The 15,550-nt window shown below is 33.5% G+C and overlaps 1 protein-coding gene across 2 annotated transcripts in view; it reads right to left on the bottom strand.

Moving 5' to 3' along the window:
* Positions 1-15,550, bottom strand: part of LOC120348818 (probable Xaa-Pro aminopeptidase P) — a 75,207-nt gene that overhangs the window by 16,017 nt on the left and 43,640 nt on the right. For both annotated transcript variants that reach the window (XM_039422224.1, XM_039422225.1), the window contains exons 3-7: positions 14,032-14,211; positions 6,588-6,813; positions 3,519-3,780; positions 1,722-1,842; positions 107-253 (exon numbers count right to left, since the gene is read on the bottom strand). In XM_039422224.1, coding sequence (XP_039278158.1) covers positions 107-253; positions 1,722-1,842; positions 3,519-3,780; positions 6,588-6,813; positions 14,032-14,211 — 936 coding nt within the window. The remainder of the gene's footprint in view (positions 1-106; positions 254-1,721; positions 1,843-3,518; positions 3,781-6,587; positions 6,814-14,031; positions 14,212-15,550) is intronic.

The following is a 15,550-nucleotide window of genomic DNA, read 5'->3' as shown; positions in this document are numbered from 1 at the left end:
ATCATTTCGATAATGTACTCATTTTATAGATGAATAAGGAGTAAAAAAATTAAAGAATAAAGAATAATATTAATATATTTTTCTAGAGGAATTTGAAAAAAATTACCTGTTCTTCAAACATGGACATGAACTCGCAAATAGCAGCAGCATCTCTTATATGAGCATTGCGCATGCCCTCTCTCTCCACTAGATTCTTTTCTGCTTTCATTGCTACAATGGGCGATGGTGCCAACTTTCTCTTATCCACTGGAATCTGAAATAGATAATCAGATAACTTTCATGTTATTTATCTTCCATTTTTAATACAGTAGAACTCCAATCATCAGCTGACTTTCATCAGCTGAATCATCCGAATCACTTTCAGAAAAACATTTGTCTAAATGAGCTATTATTCTTCCCCCGCGAAGACTGCTCTGCAGTCTTGCAACTGCTCACCGTCAAGCGAATGCGTGACCTGGCTGCCCGAAAACGGATGAAGACCGCGAAACAGCTTACATTGACGGAGATGTGTAAAAACGATTATTTTTATTTCTAAACTTGTACATAAGTACATTTTATTTATATTTAAAACATGTGAAAATATCATGTTTCTCTCATTTAGTTCAATAAAAAAATAGTGCAATATCAAAACATAGGTAGCTTTTTTCTATCTAATGGCAATTTTTAAAAAACTCCGAATATTTGATTATCCGAATGGGTCCCGGCCCCCATTAATTCGGATAACTGGAGTTCTACTGTATAGTTATCTGCTAATGCATCTCAAATGTGATATTTTTTTAAATTGATGGTATTAGATTGAAAGAATTGAAACCACAACACAACAAATTTTATTCATTCACACTTTTTTTATGTATTTGAACACGACATGCTGTCGATTATTAAGTAAATATTAAAAACTTTTACTTACTGACTGGAGTACTTTCAATCGTCTGGCGATCATTTACTTTTTAATATTTATAACAGTGTTGAAAATGATCGCCAGACGATTGAAAGTACTCCAGTCAGTAAGTAAAAGTTTTTAATATTTACTTAATAATCGACTGCATGTCGTGTTCAAATACATAAAAAAAGTGTTTTTATACAAAGCAGCTCTGAATGGATCAAGAAATCATCACCTTTTATTAATTTATTACATTCCACAATCCGTTTTTACACTCTCGCTCCAACAAAACAGTGATAATAGACAGTAGTCGAAAGTAATTGGCTTGAGTTAACAAAAAATCAGCTTGTATTTTGGAACATAATCAACCTATACCATGAGATATCTTCTTATGCTATATTTTCCTCTATGGTGATACAATTGATTGAATGAAAAAGACTAAGAAATTGTCAAAAACTACAGATTTATTGATACTTAGAAAGACCGGTTTCGGTTATTACACCATTGTCAATCTCTGATAAACTTTGTTTAATTAGTAAGACCGAAACCGGTCTTTCTAAGTATCAATAAATCTGTGGTTTTTGACAATCTCTTAGTCTTTTTCATTCAATATGAAATGAAATGAAATGAAATTTATTGATTCCTTTCACCAAAACATAACAAATTACAATTTAAAAAAGTAGGAACTAAGTTGACCACTCTAACCAGTATTCGTGGTCAAAATATGAATAATTTACCACAATATCAACTTCTCAACTACCAAAAAGTGAAAAATACAATTGATCATTTATTCTCAAATTTTCTTATTATAAATCATAGAATAATATGAAAATTAACTCACACTCATAAAAACAGCTCGGCTGACTCCTGGACTGAATTCGGATGCAGTTGGAAGCAAAACTCTTTTCCAAAGTTGTGAGAAGGTTCTCAGGTCCTCCCATATGTTCTCATAGTTCTGAATCCTGTAGAGGGGTAATAAAGTATTATAAAATATGAATTTCAAGATTCAAGATTTCGACTTTGTTGCAGAAAACATTTGTACAAATGCGTAGCATCGTCATTAATCAAACATGATAAATACAAAGTATTTACATTCAAAGAAATAAAAACTCAAACACAAGCATTCAAACAGTGAACATAATACCCTCAAATTAGAAACTCCTCTTTCCTATATGGGCATACAGAGTCTGTATATAATAAGTAACCGGACTGACCTCAGGAATTTTTTTATGGGAAAAATGTGTACAACTTCTCATTAGATATCTTCAAAGTAGTCCCTATTGGAGTCGATAACACGCTGATACCGGATTTTCAAATCCCTGAATGCTCCCTGGAAGTCGGCAACCTCTATGCTGTCTAGAGCCCTCGTCATAGCACGTTTTTCAGAGTCCCGAACCGCGTCCCCTTAAGTTGTCTCTTGATCTTGGGGAACAAAAATAAGTTTGGTGGTGCCATAAACGGGCTGTAAGGAGGATGTGGCAACGTTACCCTCGACTGTTTGGCCAACTGCTCGGTGACGAGCAGGCAGGTGTGCGACAGAGCATTTTCGTGATGGAGGATCCACGAATCGGCAATCCCCGGACGGACTCGATGCACGACAATGCTCCGTCGCACACCTGCCTGCTCGTCACCGAGCAGTTGGCCAAACAGTCGAGGGTAACGTTGCTACATCCTCCTTACAGCCCGTTTATGGCACTACCAAACTTTTTTTTGTTCCCCAAGATCAAGAGACAACTTAAGGAGACACGGTTCGGGACTCTGCAAAACGTTCAACGTGCTACGACGAGGGCTCTAGACAGCATAGAGGTTGCCGAATTCCAGGGAGCGTTCAGGGATTTGAAAATCCGGTATCAGCGTGTTATCGACTCCAATAGGGACTACTTTGAAGATACTGTATCTAATGAAAATTTTTACACATCTTGCCCATAAAAAATTTCCTGAGGTCAGTCCGGTTACTTATTATACAGACTGGTATGTATTTCTATTAAAACCTTTTTTATGGCTCTCTTAAAATTACCCACTTCTAGCTTCTTTAAGGTTGTGCATTCAATAATTTTTTTTCAAAAAAAAGGTTCTTAGGACATAATCTATGCAATTGAAATATTTTTATCAGCTTCTGTTAGCTAACAATAGGGCTTCAAAAGTGACTTTTTTGAGGCAGATGGTACACATACCCTACAAAAACTACTAGTCAGAAAAATTTGAGAAAAATATGCAAGTCTCCTCTTCAATATAGCAAAGATTACGTCAACTTTGTTTTTGAAAATCTGAAAAAATCAAATTATTATACATTTTAAACTCCTTTTTTACATTCAATGTTCGTTCTATAGACATTAAATTCATAGCAACTTGTAGCGCTGTTCTTGATGAATAAAGTTGATGCTTAAACTTCTTTTATAGACACAATAATAGCCGCTGGTATGTGTACCTTTAAAGCACGGTTTTACGCCTGCTATGCTCGGGCAGCAAGTGAATAGTACAGCTGGAGCGATCTAGCGGAATTAGTTTGTCCCTAGAGCAAAGCGCTCCACGTTAAATGTGCAGGAAGCTTATTATAAGCTCTTATTCACCAAACTCCTTGAAGCAGTTCAATGTATTTGCGTTAATAGCACATAAATATTATTGAGAGTTTACTAACCGTACACAGAGCGGACTGAAACAACTTTCAGTGCTGAGTTGGCGCTTGACTGCGTCGTTCAGCTTCGCAGGATTGACATACAGTTTGACCTGATCTCTTGTGATGATGACATAGGAACGCAGCACTGGATTATAGGGAATGTCCCTGCCACGAATGTTTAGCAGCCAAGCAATCTCATCCAGTGCCGTTATAATCAGGGCGTCGCACTCTTGTTCTCTCATTTCATTCCTCACCGCTAGAATTTTCGCCATATGTCCTTTGCCTGAAAATCAAAATTTATTTTAATGTATTCATCTATTTATTAATTTATTATAATCCACAATCACAATAATAAATTAATGATTGGGAGAGAATCAATAGGATAAATCATGGCTTACGGTACTTTAGATAATAGTAGGTAGGCTATGGATAAACCCAAAACTGATTCCCTAATTTTGATAAAAAACAACCTATGTTGTTGAATGATGATCAGACGAAAGTCTTGTGAGTCATTTGATTAATTATACCTTTATGATGCATGGAAATTATTTTTTTTCAATTGTGAAAGTGAAGAAGAATCAATAAATAGTATTATTATTATGATGATGATTATTATTATTATTATTATAGCAACTGCAATCCCATTGTTTTATTATCCTATTGCTACTAGTATTGTGTGAAAAAATTAATTGATACATTGATAATAATTATTCATTTAATTGTATTAATTAAATGAATTATTATCAATGTATCAATTACTTTTTTTTTCTACTCAAGATTGACAACTATTTTTGATTTGAATTGAAAATTATTATTTTGAGATCACTGATTGATTATATCAATGTACTATTTCTATGGTTTTTTTAATATAATGTAAAACTTGACTCCTCCAGTCAAACCTTCTTTAGAAGGTTTTGGAGAATTTACGTTTCGTCTGGTTTATAATTTTTGAAATTTTCCACTGAAAAGGAATTTCTCATCTTTTGTCATTCTTGCTTTTTTTATTATTCTTCATTTGTTTTGTTTGTAAGATTTCTTTTTATAAGTGTATTTTTCATTTATGTTTGTTATATTATCTATAATAAACTCCCTTCTTCTGGGGGTACCAGGACGAAGGAAAAAGGAAAGGAAAGGATTATTATTATTATTATTATCATTTTATTCATCACATGACAAGTGAGTGTTTATTGCAGTCAAAGTCGGCCTTTGGCAAGACTTTGGTGCATTACTAAACTGAAATGTTAAAAAATGATCTCATAATGGAAGCTGTGCTAAGAACAACTGTTTTTTCCATGGCATATTTTGCACTTTTTGATATTCTCATCTGACAAAGATTTGCTGACACGTTTTTATTATTATTACTTGCTGGCCCGGCGAACTTCATACCGCCAAATAGTTTAATGCATCTCATGACAAACTTTAGCTGGATGCACACCTGAGTAGACGCGATGTGGCATTTTATTTATATACATAACTTTCCAACTGCAAAATAAATAATTCACTAAAAATCAATTAATTTTGAACACCGAAGACAGCATAATTATTCGAAACAAAGCAATATGTCAGTATTTAACCTGAGGCCGAACTTCTTGATGGTTAAACACACAGAACAGTCTTTTTGTTTTTAGTCGGGGCGTTTAGAATAAAATATATGAGCGGTTATAGAGCAGCACACACTCTTTTCTACTATCTACCGACGGCTGTTGTATGACGCATTGATTATAACAGCTGATTTTTACTTTGACTTCTCCCATAAGGATTACATGTAAACTTTGAAGGACCGTAGGAAAGAGTCCTGATGTCGGATCATAATTTGATAGGCCATAAACCTGCTCCTGAACATAACAAACACAACTAAACAAAAATCATCAAATTCGGTGCACACATAAAAAAGTATTGAATGTCAAAATTTGAGGCTCGATTTTCATTTATATAGATTATTATTATTATTAATGTTGTTTTTATTCACAGAAAAAGGAACCCTTCTTTTCTAAAGATGTCATTTACTCAGTGGTTTAGTTCAGTTCCATTTCATTCAAAATCTCATAACATTTTTGGATCCTTCTTATATTGGAATCCAGTCTGAAAAGGCTAATGAGCATTTTTTTCCTAAAATAATACCTAATTCAAAAATCTACTTTGTTAAAATATTAAGGACTGAAAATTTTGTGAAGTAAACAACTACAAGACTTGAACTATTTCGTACCTTATTATCTAAATTTGGGAGAAGAATGATAATAGCACAAGGTTACCTTATTTTTTATTTGATGATGTACTTATTGTATGAATGAATAAAGAATAAATAATAGAGATACAACCTCATACAAATGCGGCAATGGGATATCTGATTCTGCTATATTTTCTCTGTAGTATTATTGATTGATTGATCGATTCTTTATTAACCGTAAGAAAATCTAGAACTCAAAATTTATTATTTTACCCAATGCACAGAACATCTGAATTTGTAAAGGGAGCACTATACATAGCAATTAAGTTTTTCAACCATCTCTCAAACGAAACCAGAATCATAAATTCAAAATCTAAATTCAGGGAAAAAGTTTTGACCTATTTGACACATAAAGCATTTTATTCAGTCGGAGAGTTTTTAGATGACCATTGACAGCTTCTCTTCCTGAGATCCAACCCATTAATACAAGGTACTTAATTCAATGTTAGTTGGATTCAACAATTAGCCCTACCCAAGTTGTTAATTAACTTATTCAAGGCTTCCAGTGTGTTTTAGTTTTAGTTCTAGAATTTTTACTTTTATTTGTGATTACTCATTTATTGACTGTACCATTGATTATGTTGATTCTAATTTGTATATTGACAAAGCAGAAATACTCTACATACTGTAAATGTTATGTTAGAATATGAAATTGCTGATAAAGAATTTTAATTTGAATTATTGATTCATACAATAAGTACATAAGGTAACCTTGTGCTATTCCTCTCCCAAATTTAGATAAGGTTACACATAGTCCGAAATAGGTTAAGTCTTGTAGTTGTTAACTTCACTAGATTTCCAATACTTTCTCTATATTTTTATTGATTGATTGATTATTTGTTTGTTTGTTTGTAAACACTCACCAGCATACAACTGCGGCCATGGATAAGCTTGGTGCTGGGAATAAGCCGGTCTGTCCTCAGTCCAAATTTGATCGATCAGATTATTTTTGATTTGCAGCAGGAAAATGGAATACTCTGATAGTTTTTTGTTGAGAACCTCCCATTGTGAGTTGGCCATCAGCGCCGGGTCAGCTCCAACGCGGGCACCTATGCGCACCTCTTCGCGCAGCCAGTCTGTCAAGTTTTTCTACAAAATCAATTCACACATTTATCCATTAATAGTGGAACAAATTAAAAATTAATTAATCAAAAATTAACCCTTCTACTACCAAACGGGGTAATTGGACTACCCCAACCCACATGTTGTCTATTTTTTGTAGTTAATGTTGATGTATTTCATTGAAACGTTGAGTACTTGTTAAAAACATATCACTTTAGTTATTTTTTCTTATAGAATCATTCCATTTCTCTCGTTTTTGAAATTATTAGCAGATTTATCCTTGGGGTAACTCTATTACCCCACTTGGTATCCCATGTCATGTAATTTTTATAGGTATAATTCATCCTTCATTTAGAATACATAAGAAATAAATTTAATGTTAAACTTTTATTTTTTTGTCAAACCTGATTCATCATGATCACTTAAAATCTAAATTTGAAAAAATTGCTTCTCTATAACCATAATTTGATTATTTGACGACATTATGATAGAATGCTCAATTTTGTTGTCCTGTCAGTTTTTGATTGAAAACATTTTTTTCAACAAGAGAAATTGATTTTTAATTATATAAACAGCTTTTGTAATGCATTCGATCTATGAATTAATGGAAAAAATATGAAATAATTATATAAAACAGAAATCCTGCTGGGGTAACCCAGTTACCCCACTTGGTATTTCGTGTATGTGAAAAACGTTGGTAGTGGAAGGGTTAATTGTGTGATCACATTGAATCCGTGTATGTGCAAATGCATCAGGTCGAATCATGCATGAACCGAAAAACGAAATCTGGAAAGTGCCTTTGAAACAAAATCTATACTATTTTGACCCCAAATTAAAATCTACTTTGTGAAAATAAGTAATGACTGAAAATTTTGTGAAGTGAACAACTACAAGACTCAATCTATTTCGGACTATGTGTAACCTTATCTAAATTTGGGAGAGGTATATCACAAGGTTACCTTTTTTGTCTCTCCATATCATTTTAATGATTTACTTGTTGTATAAATAAATAAATAAATTGAAAGGACTGAAAGTTTTGTGAATTGAAGAACTACGACAAGTCTCAACCTATTTCAGACTATGTGTAACCCTATCTAAATTTGGGAGAGATATAATCACAAGGTTACCTTATTTTTTCTCTCCCTATCATTTTGATGATGTATTTATTGTATGAATAAATAGATAAAATAAATTGAATTGAACAACGACATTGTCGAATAATCTATCAAAATTAAAAATCAAAATAATAATAATAATTTATAATTGGAGACAACAGTTTGAAACCCATTTTGCTTTCTGCACACAATACAAATTTTTCAATGGGAAGAAGATGAAAAATAGTATACAGTTTATTATAGAAGAATAAAGATTCTTGATAATGTGGCATCATATAGCCGAAACTTGTTGTTGCTTTACAATTTTAAAAGGGTACTTTTCTATTCATATTTATATTTAAGACTACTATAGCCCTAAAGAAAAAGACAAGAATAAAGATCTCTCTATTATGTTTTCAATGAGATCCACGTTTTAATTTCACCTTTATTATATTATTTTAGTTTTACATGATGTTTATTCATGTACAATGCTATTTTGTTTGTGTGGATACAAAATTAAAGGTCTCATTAGACTCAATGGGAATTATCATATTGTATAAATAAATGCATGAATAAAGAAAGATTATATAGTTTGTACCAGTTATTCATTTTTAGGTAAACTTTTATTGTGATGTGAACTGTAACTATACTTTGGTCATATTATTAGAATAAAATTGGGAACAGAAGAAAATTTGAAACTTAGACTAGAGCTTGTATTTTCGATTGAAGTTTCTTTCCATGACGAAACACTATATAATAACTTTGTTGATCACAATCCATAGCAAACATATTCAAAAAATCAGGCTACAAAACAGCATTTAGAACCGACAACAACTTGAAAACCCAACTAAAAACACGAAAAATAGACAGCTCACAATTTGAAAAGACAGGAATTTATAAACTAAAATGTAATACATGCACAAAATTCTATCCATTTTGGAAAACAATTTTAGAGACTGTCCTAATCGGTAAGCATTTACAATATTGCAATACATTTGATTATAATGCTTATTTTTTATTATTTTTAGCTGTATAAACTATTGGCGTTGTCCATGTTCAAAATGAACTTGATGACATTAAAATTCCATTAAGTTATCTATTTAATAAAATAATTCTCATTCAATTAGAACGCTATAATGAGGTCTACGTTATAATGGCAGTATTTGATTAGCATTGGTGTTGCTAACCTTATTGTCTATCATTCGACAAAGCAGATAGCGTGCTTCAACAATATATACAAATTATAAATTTACAAAAAAATATTAATCTCAATTATAGAAATACATTATTAAATCATTGGTGTTGCTCCTACAATTTAAGTTCATCAGCTTCTACAATATTTCTTTTAAAAAAACAGCAAAATTTCGAAACAAGCTAAATTTGTGATGGTGATTGAGGAATCAGAATTTTGCCAAGAGAAATATCAATGAATTCTGTTAATATTGCTCTCAATTGCATTTTTACATGCGCACACTCACACTCATTTATATGTCACCCACGCACGCGCGTCAATGCGTGCTACATTAATGGTAGTCAGTCTAAATACAGCATGCACTGTTGGTTTAAAAATACCAGCATATGATTGCAGTGTCATTATTAGAAAATATTGGGTGATTTGTCTCTAAAACAAGCCTGCCTCCTCTAGGGTCTGCTTTTTCTCTGACTGAGAGTTGACACTGTAGAATATTTGAGTGAATAAAGATGGGAGAAAAACGTTTGCCGATCCTCTGTCTTGGCAATGCCTTCTATAGACGGTAAGCTGATACAGATTGTTGTAATATTAACGGTTAATTTTAGTTTAAAATAATCAATTATATTTTATTGAGCAACAAATTATATTTTATTGAGCAACAAATTACATTTTTCAATAATTTCATGATTAATTTTCTTAATTAAGATGAAATATTTAATTAATAAATTATCAATTCTACATTGTTAAAAGACGATCTGGCAACAGAGCAAAACAGAGAGAAAGAGATAGCTCTATCCGCTTTGTTGAATGATAGACAAGGATAATATCAATACCATTGCCAAACACTGTCATTATAACGTGGACCTCACTATAGACAGTACTCGACAGTAATCGGCTTGAGTTGGCAAAAAACCGGATTGAAATTTGGAACATATAAACACCTCATATCAGGGCACTCCAACTTACGGCCCGCGGGCCACATCCGGCCCGCGGATGGATTTTGTCAGCCCCGCCGAGAGTTATAGCAACCGATTTTTTAAAATATTATTTATTCAAATTTTTGACAACAACTGTGAGTTCAGTACTCTTCTCTTACTAGCCACTCCATTTGTATGTAATTTGTATTATTTTGTATGTGAATAAATAAATAAATAAATTTCTTAATTAGTGTAAAATTAGCTGTAAACAAGCAGCTTTTCGGATCTACCTATAAGTGTGAGCAGACATTTTCAAGAATGATGTTTGTTAAATCCAAATACAGATCTTCCTTGTCAGATGAACATTTGTAATCAATTTTAATGATCGGAACCACAAAGTTTGATCCTAAATGGGCGGACATTTCAAGTGGAAAACAAATGCAATCATCTCACTAAAAATAAGTATTCTCTTTTAGCTTGGTAACTTTTTGTAAATTCGTATATTGTCAAGTTTTCTTATGTCCTTTTCACTCAATAAATGAGACTTATTGTATTAAAATGAAATGAATTGGGGTTTTTCTTCCTGTGTTTTAACTACCTAGTAGTTCTGTGAACAGTAGATTGACCTACTGTTCAATATTAGCTCAGTACATTGACCTGTTGTTATGTTTTCTCAAAAATACATAATTTATCAATTTAAAATGTCTAGAAAAACTCCTTGATAAACATAGAGCTTTCTGTCCTATCGTACCGTGACGTGTCGTCCCGGAATGTGAGTGTGAACGCAGTTGCAGTTCTGGCTGCAACTGTCTACAACGTTGATGGAAAGATACATTTTCAAGATGTTCGATGTTTTTGAACGGGTAGTATATTATAGTCCACTAGACAGCTGATTATAGTCTGATTTTTACTATAATATTGGCGAATGAAGGAGACTCCTTTTTCCTTTTAAATTATCCTTGAAATGGAAAATTTCCAAAAACCTTGTATATACGTCGACGCGCAATTTAAAAAGGAGCATACCTGTCAAATTTCATGAAAATCTATTACCGTGTTTCGCCGTGAATGCGCAACATATAATCATGTAAACATTTAAACATTAAGAGAAATGCCAAACCGTCGACTTGAATCTTAGACCTCACTTCGCTCGGTCAATTAAACGTACCGTACTTAAAACTCCTCATATTAGTTTAATGGAAATATAATAATTTTACACCCCCCAAATCACCCGTCATGTGTTTCCCCACAAGTCAAATTCCACGTACATTTTTGTTATTGGCCCTTTAAGCCTCCCAAGAATTAACAATGTGGCCCTTGGATAAAAAAGGTTGGAGACCCCTGACCCAAAACCATGGAATATCTTCTTATGCTATATTCTCTCTATATGGTTTCAATCATCAGTCTCTGTTCAACGATATTAAGTCTCAACGATATTGAGATAAAGAGCCATAAAGGCGGTAAAACTGTATTAGGCTTGCTAAGCAGAATGGATAACAAAAATCGTTTCACCTTACATGACAGCTGAGTTCAGGGAATGTGCGTGCCACACATTTCAACGATATTCATTCACTTTATCGTTCCTGGGAACTGTTTTCCCACACCATTAACCCTACGAATTCCCTAGAATGAACGAGCATTTTAAAGTTTCATTCACATGAAAAAATATGTAGGAACAAATTTGTTATGATGGAAAAGAAAAATATTTTTCTTCGCTATTATAATGATATAAAATAATAGTCCATACTTTATTCTATATTGTTTATTGATTGATACAATAAGTGCATCATCAAAATGATAGGGAGAGAAAAAATAAGGCAACCTTGTGCTATTCCTCTCCCAAATTTAGATAAGGTTACACATAGTCTGAAATAGGTTACCCTTATTTTGTCTCTCCTTATCATTTTGTTGATGTCCTTATTGTATTAATGAATGAATAAATTGAATCACAACGACATTTTCAAATAATCTATCAACTGGAAATCAAAATAATGATAATTTATAATAGGAGACAATAGTTTGAAACCCATTTTGCTTTCTGCACACAACAAATTTTTCAATGGAAAGAAGATGAAAAATAGTATACTGCAGTTTATTAGAGAAGAATAAAGATACTTGATAATATGGTATCATAGAGCTGAGACATGTTGTGTGTGAACAATTTGAAAAGGGCACTTTTCTATTTTTATTTATATTTAAGAGTACTACAGACCTAGAGAAAAGACAAGAATAAAGATCTCTCTATTATGTTTTCAATGAGATCCACGTTTTAATTTCACTTGTATTATATTATTTTAGTTTTACATGATGTTTATTCATGTACAATGCTATTTTGTTTGTGTGGATACAAAATTAAAGGTCTCATTAGACTCAATGGGAATTATCATATTGTATAAATAAAGGCATGAGTAAATAAGAAAGATTATTCTCCCAAATTTAGATAAGGTTACACATAGTCCGAAATAGGTTAAGTCTTGTAGTTCTTCACTTTACAAAATTTTACAGTCCTTGATTATTTTTACAAAGTAGATTTTTGATTATAGATGCTTTAAAACCAAACATAAGAAAATATTTCACATTACCATACTATTCGAACTCTGTGTTTCATTGATTATTTAAACTGACTGCAATAGTTAGTCTACATTTCCAAGCATGAATTGTTAAGCAAAATCAGTGGTCAAACAGTAAAAGTTTTACAACTTGTTCCATCCATCATTTCTGATTTTTTGGCCAAGTTTCAACCTGAGCCAGGCCTCTATAGTGCTGGTCAATCACAGTACTGGATCTGATATTGTTTGGCACGACACCCATTTCATCACCTTGACAGTTTAAAACATTATTGTTAACTCGTTCTCCGTAACCAGATGATTTTGCAATGCGACCGTTCTTTGGCAGCCCAGTTGGCTTTGAATTTGAATTAGATTGTCTCAATAATACAAGGCTGAATATGAATATAAATTCCAAGGAGGATAACAGAATTGCAAGAGACATTGTCATTTTTATGTCTATAGTGAGGTCCACGTTATAATGGCGGTGGAGAAAAATAGGAGAACAACGTTGCCAATTCTCTGTCTTGCCAATGCCTTCTATAGACGGTAGCTGATACAGGTTTATTGTTGTAATATTTACGGTTCATCCTCGTTTGAAATAATAAATTATATTTTGGTAATTAATTATTATTTCTACATTGTTAAAAGACGATCTAGCAACAGAGCAAAGTGAGAAAGAGATAGCGCTATCCGCTTTGTTGAATGATAGACAAGGATAGCAATACCATTGCTAATCAAACATTGCCATTATAACGTGGACCTCTCTATAGGACTATCGGCTTGAGTTAAAACTTGATGAAAATTGGAATAACATTAACAGCCTATACCATTATATGGGATATCTTCTCATGATATATTTTCTTCATGATACCATTTATTGAATGTTTGTAATAATTTGGTTTTTAATAATCCTACATTTCATTGTAGGCTATAACTCTCTTTTCTTGTGAACTCTTCAGTTAAATTGGAAATAACTATAGTTATGAATTTGGTTGTAACAGGTTTGTTGCAGAATAAATATGTACAGGTTAGTCACGGAATAAATACAAACAGGTTTGTCATGGAATAAATACGTACAGGTTTGTCACGGAATAAATACATACAGGTTTGTCGTGGAATAAATACGTATAGGTTTGTAACGGAATAAATACGTACAGGTTTGTCGCGGAATAAATACGTACAGGTTTGTCGCGGAATAAATATGTACAGGTTTGTCATGAAATAAATAAATACATACAGGTTTGTCGTGGAATAAATACGTACAGGTTTGTCATGGAATAAATATGTACAGGTTTGTCGCGGAATAAATACGTACAGGTTTGTCGCGGAATAAATACGTACAGGTTTGTTGCGGAATAAATACGTACAGGTTTGTCACGGAATAAATATGTACAGATTTGTCGCAGAATAAATACGTTCAGGTTTGTCGCGGAATAAATACGTACAGGTTTGTCACAGAATAAATACGTACAGGTCTGTCGCATGTTAATACGTACAGGTTTGTCGCCCCGGCCCATTAGCATCCAGTCGCAGGAGAGTTGGTTGTCGGCCTGTGAATGATATCTGCCGTCGGTCCACAATGCGGCTTTGGTGGCCGTGATCACAGCTATGCCAGCACTGCCGCTGAAGCCCGAAATGAACTGCAGTCGCTTGTCGCGGTCCGCCACATACTCGCTCTGAAACAATACAACAGTAAATGGACAAAGTCTCTATCTTTTTCTTCTTTAAAACAGGAATTATTAGGTTGAAGAGACTTGAGATATTGTCAATATTCCACTTTATTACAAGAAGTAGAAGAAGAAGAATGAGGAGGAGTAGGAGGAGGAGGAGGAGGAGGAGGAGGAGGAGAAGGAGGAGGAGGAGGAGCAGAAGAAAAGTAAGATGAAGATGAAGGAGAAGAAGAAAAAGAGGAAGAGGAAAAAGAAGAGGAGGATGAAGAGGTAAAGGGAGAAGAAGGAAAAGAAGAAGGAGGAGGAGAGGTAGAGAAAGAAGAAGATGGAGAAGAAGTAAGAGGAGGATGAGGAGAGGAAGAAAAATAAAATGAAGAATAAGGAGAAGAGGATAACGAAGGGGAGGATGAAGAATGAAGAGGTAAAGGGAGAGGAAGAAGAAGGAGGAGGAGGAGAGAAAGAAGAGTAAGAATAAGAAGAAGGAGGAGAAAAAGAAGGAGAAGAAGTAGGAGATGGATGAGAAGAGGGTGGAGAAAGTGGAGAAGAAGTGGAAAAAAAGAAAGAAGGAGGAGGAGAAGAAGCTGAAGAAGAAGTAGAAGAAGTAGAAGAAGAAGGAGGAGGAGAAGAAGGAGAAGAGAAAAAGAGTGAGGAGAAGGTGAAGGAGAAGAATAAAAGGAATTTGAAGAAGAAGGAGAAGAAGAAGAAGGAGAAGAAGTAGGAGAAGGAGGAGAAGAGGATGGAGAAAGTGGAGAAGAAGTAGAAAAAAAAGGAAGAAGGAGGAGGGGAAGAAGAGGAAGAAGAAGTAGGAGAAGAAGAAAGAGAAGAAAAAAAGAGGAAGGAGAAGGTGAAGGAGAAGAATAAAAGGAAGGTGAATAAGGAGGAGGATAAGAAGAAGAAGGAGAAAGAAGAGGAAGGAGATGGGGAAGAAGAAAGAAGAGGGAGAAGTAGAAGAAGAGAAAGAGGAAGAATAAGAAGGATAAAGTATTGGAATAAAGTGAAAATCTGAATGTAATTCACATAGTTACCTGCTCCGAAAAAATAAACTTAATTTTTTCCTGTGGAAGTTTTCAGTAGAGAATAAATTATGTGACTTATCACTTTCCCAATCAAATTTGTCTTTATTTCATCAACATTTCAGTTTATGAAAGATGATAACCATAGCGTGGCTCTGTAGCAGTAGAGGTGGTGTGTAATGTATTTGCCGTCCACTTGACCTGTTAATAAAACCACTAAATTCTAACCAAGTTACCTCCAGTGTGGTTTTCAAGTTTTCACCACCCACCAATCCAGTGAACCGGTAATAATCGTACATTTTACAACTATAGTGAGGTCCACGTTATAATGG

Source organism: Nilaparvata lugens, chromosome 2 (genome assembly GCF_014356525.2).
Source record: "Nilaparvata lugens isolate BPH chromosome 2, ASM1435652v1, whole genome shotgun sequence".
Taxonomy (NCBI): Eukaryota; Metazoa; Arthropoda; class Insecta; order Hemiptera; family Delphacidae; genus Nilaparvata; species Nilaparvata lugens.
Note: the sequence above shows the minus strand (reverse complement) of the source record. Positions and strands in the feature narration are given on the sequence as shown.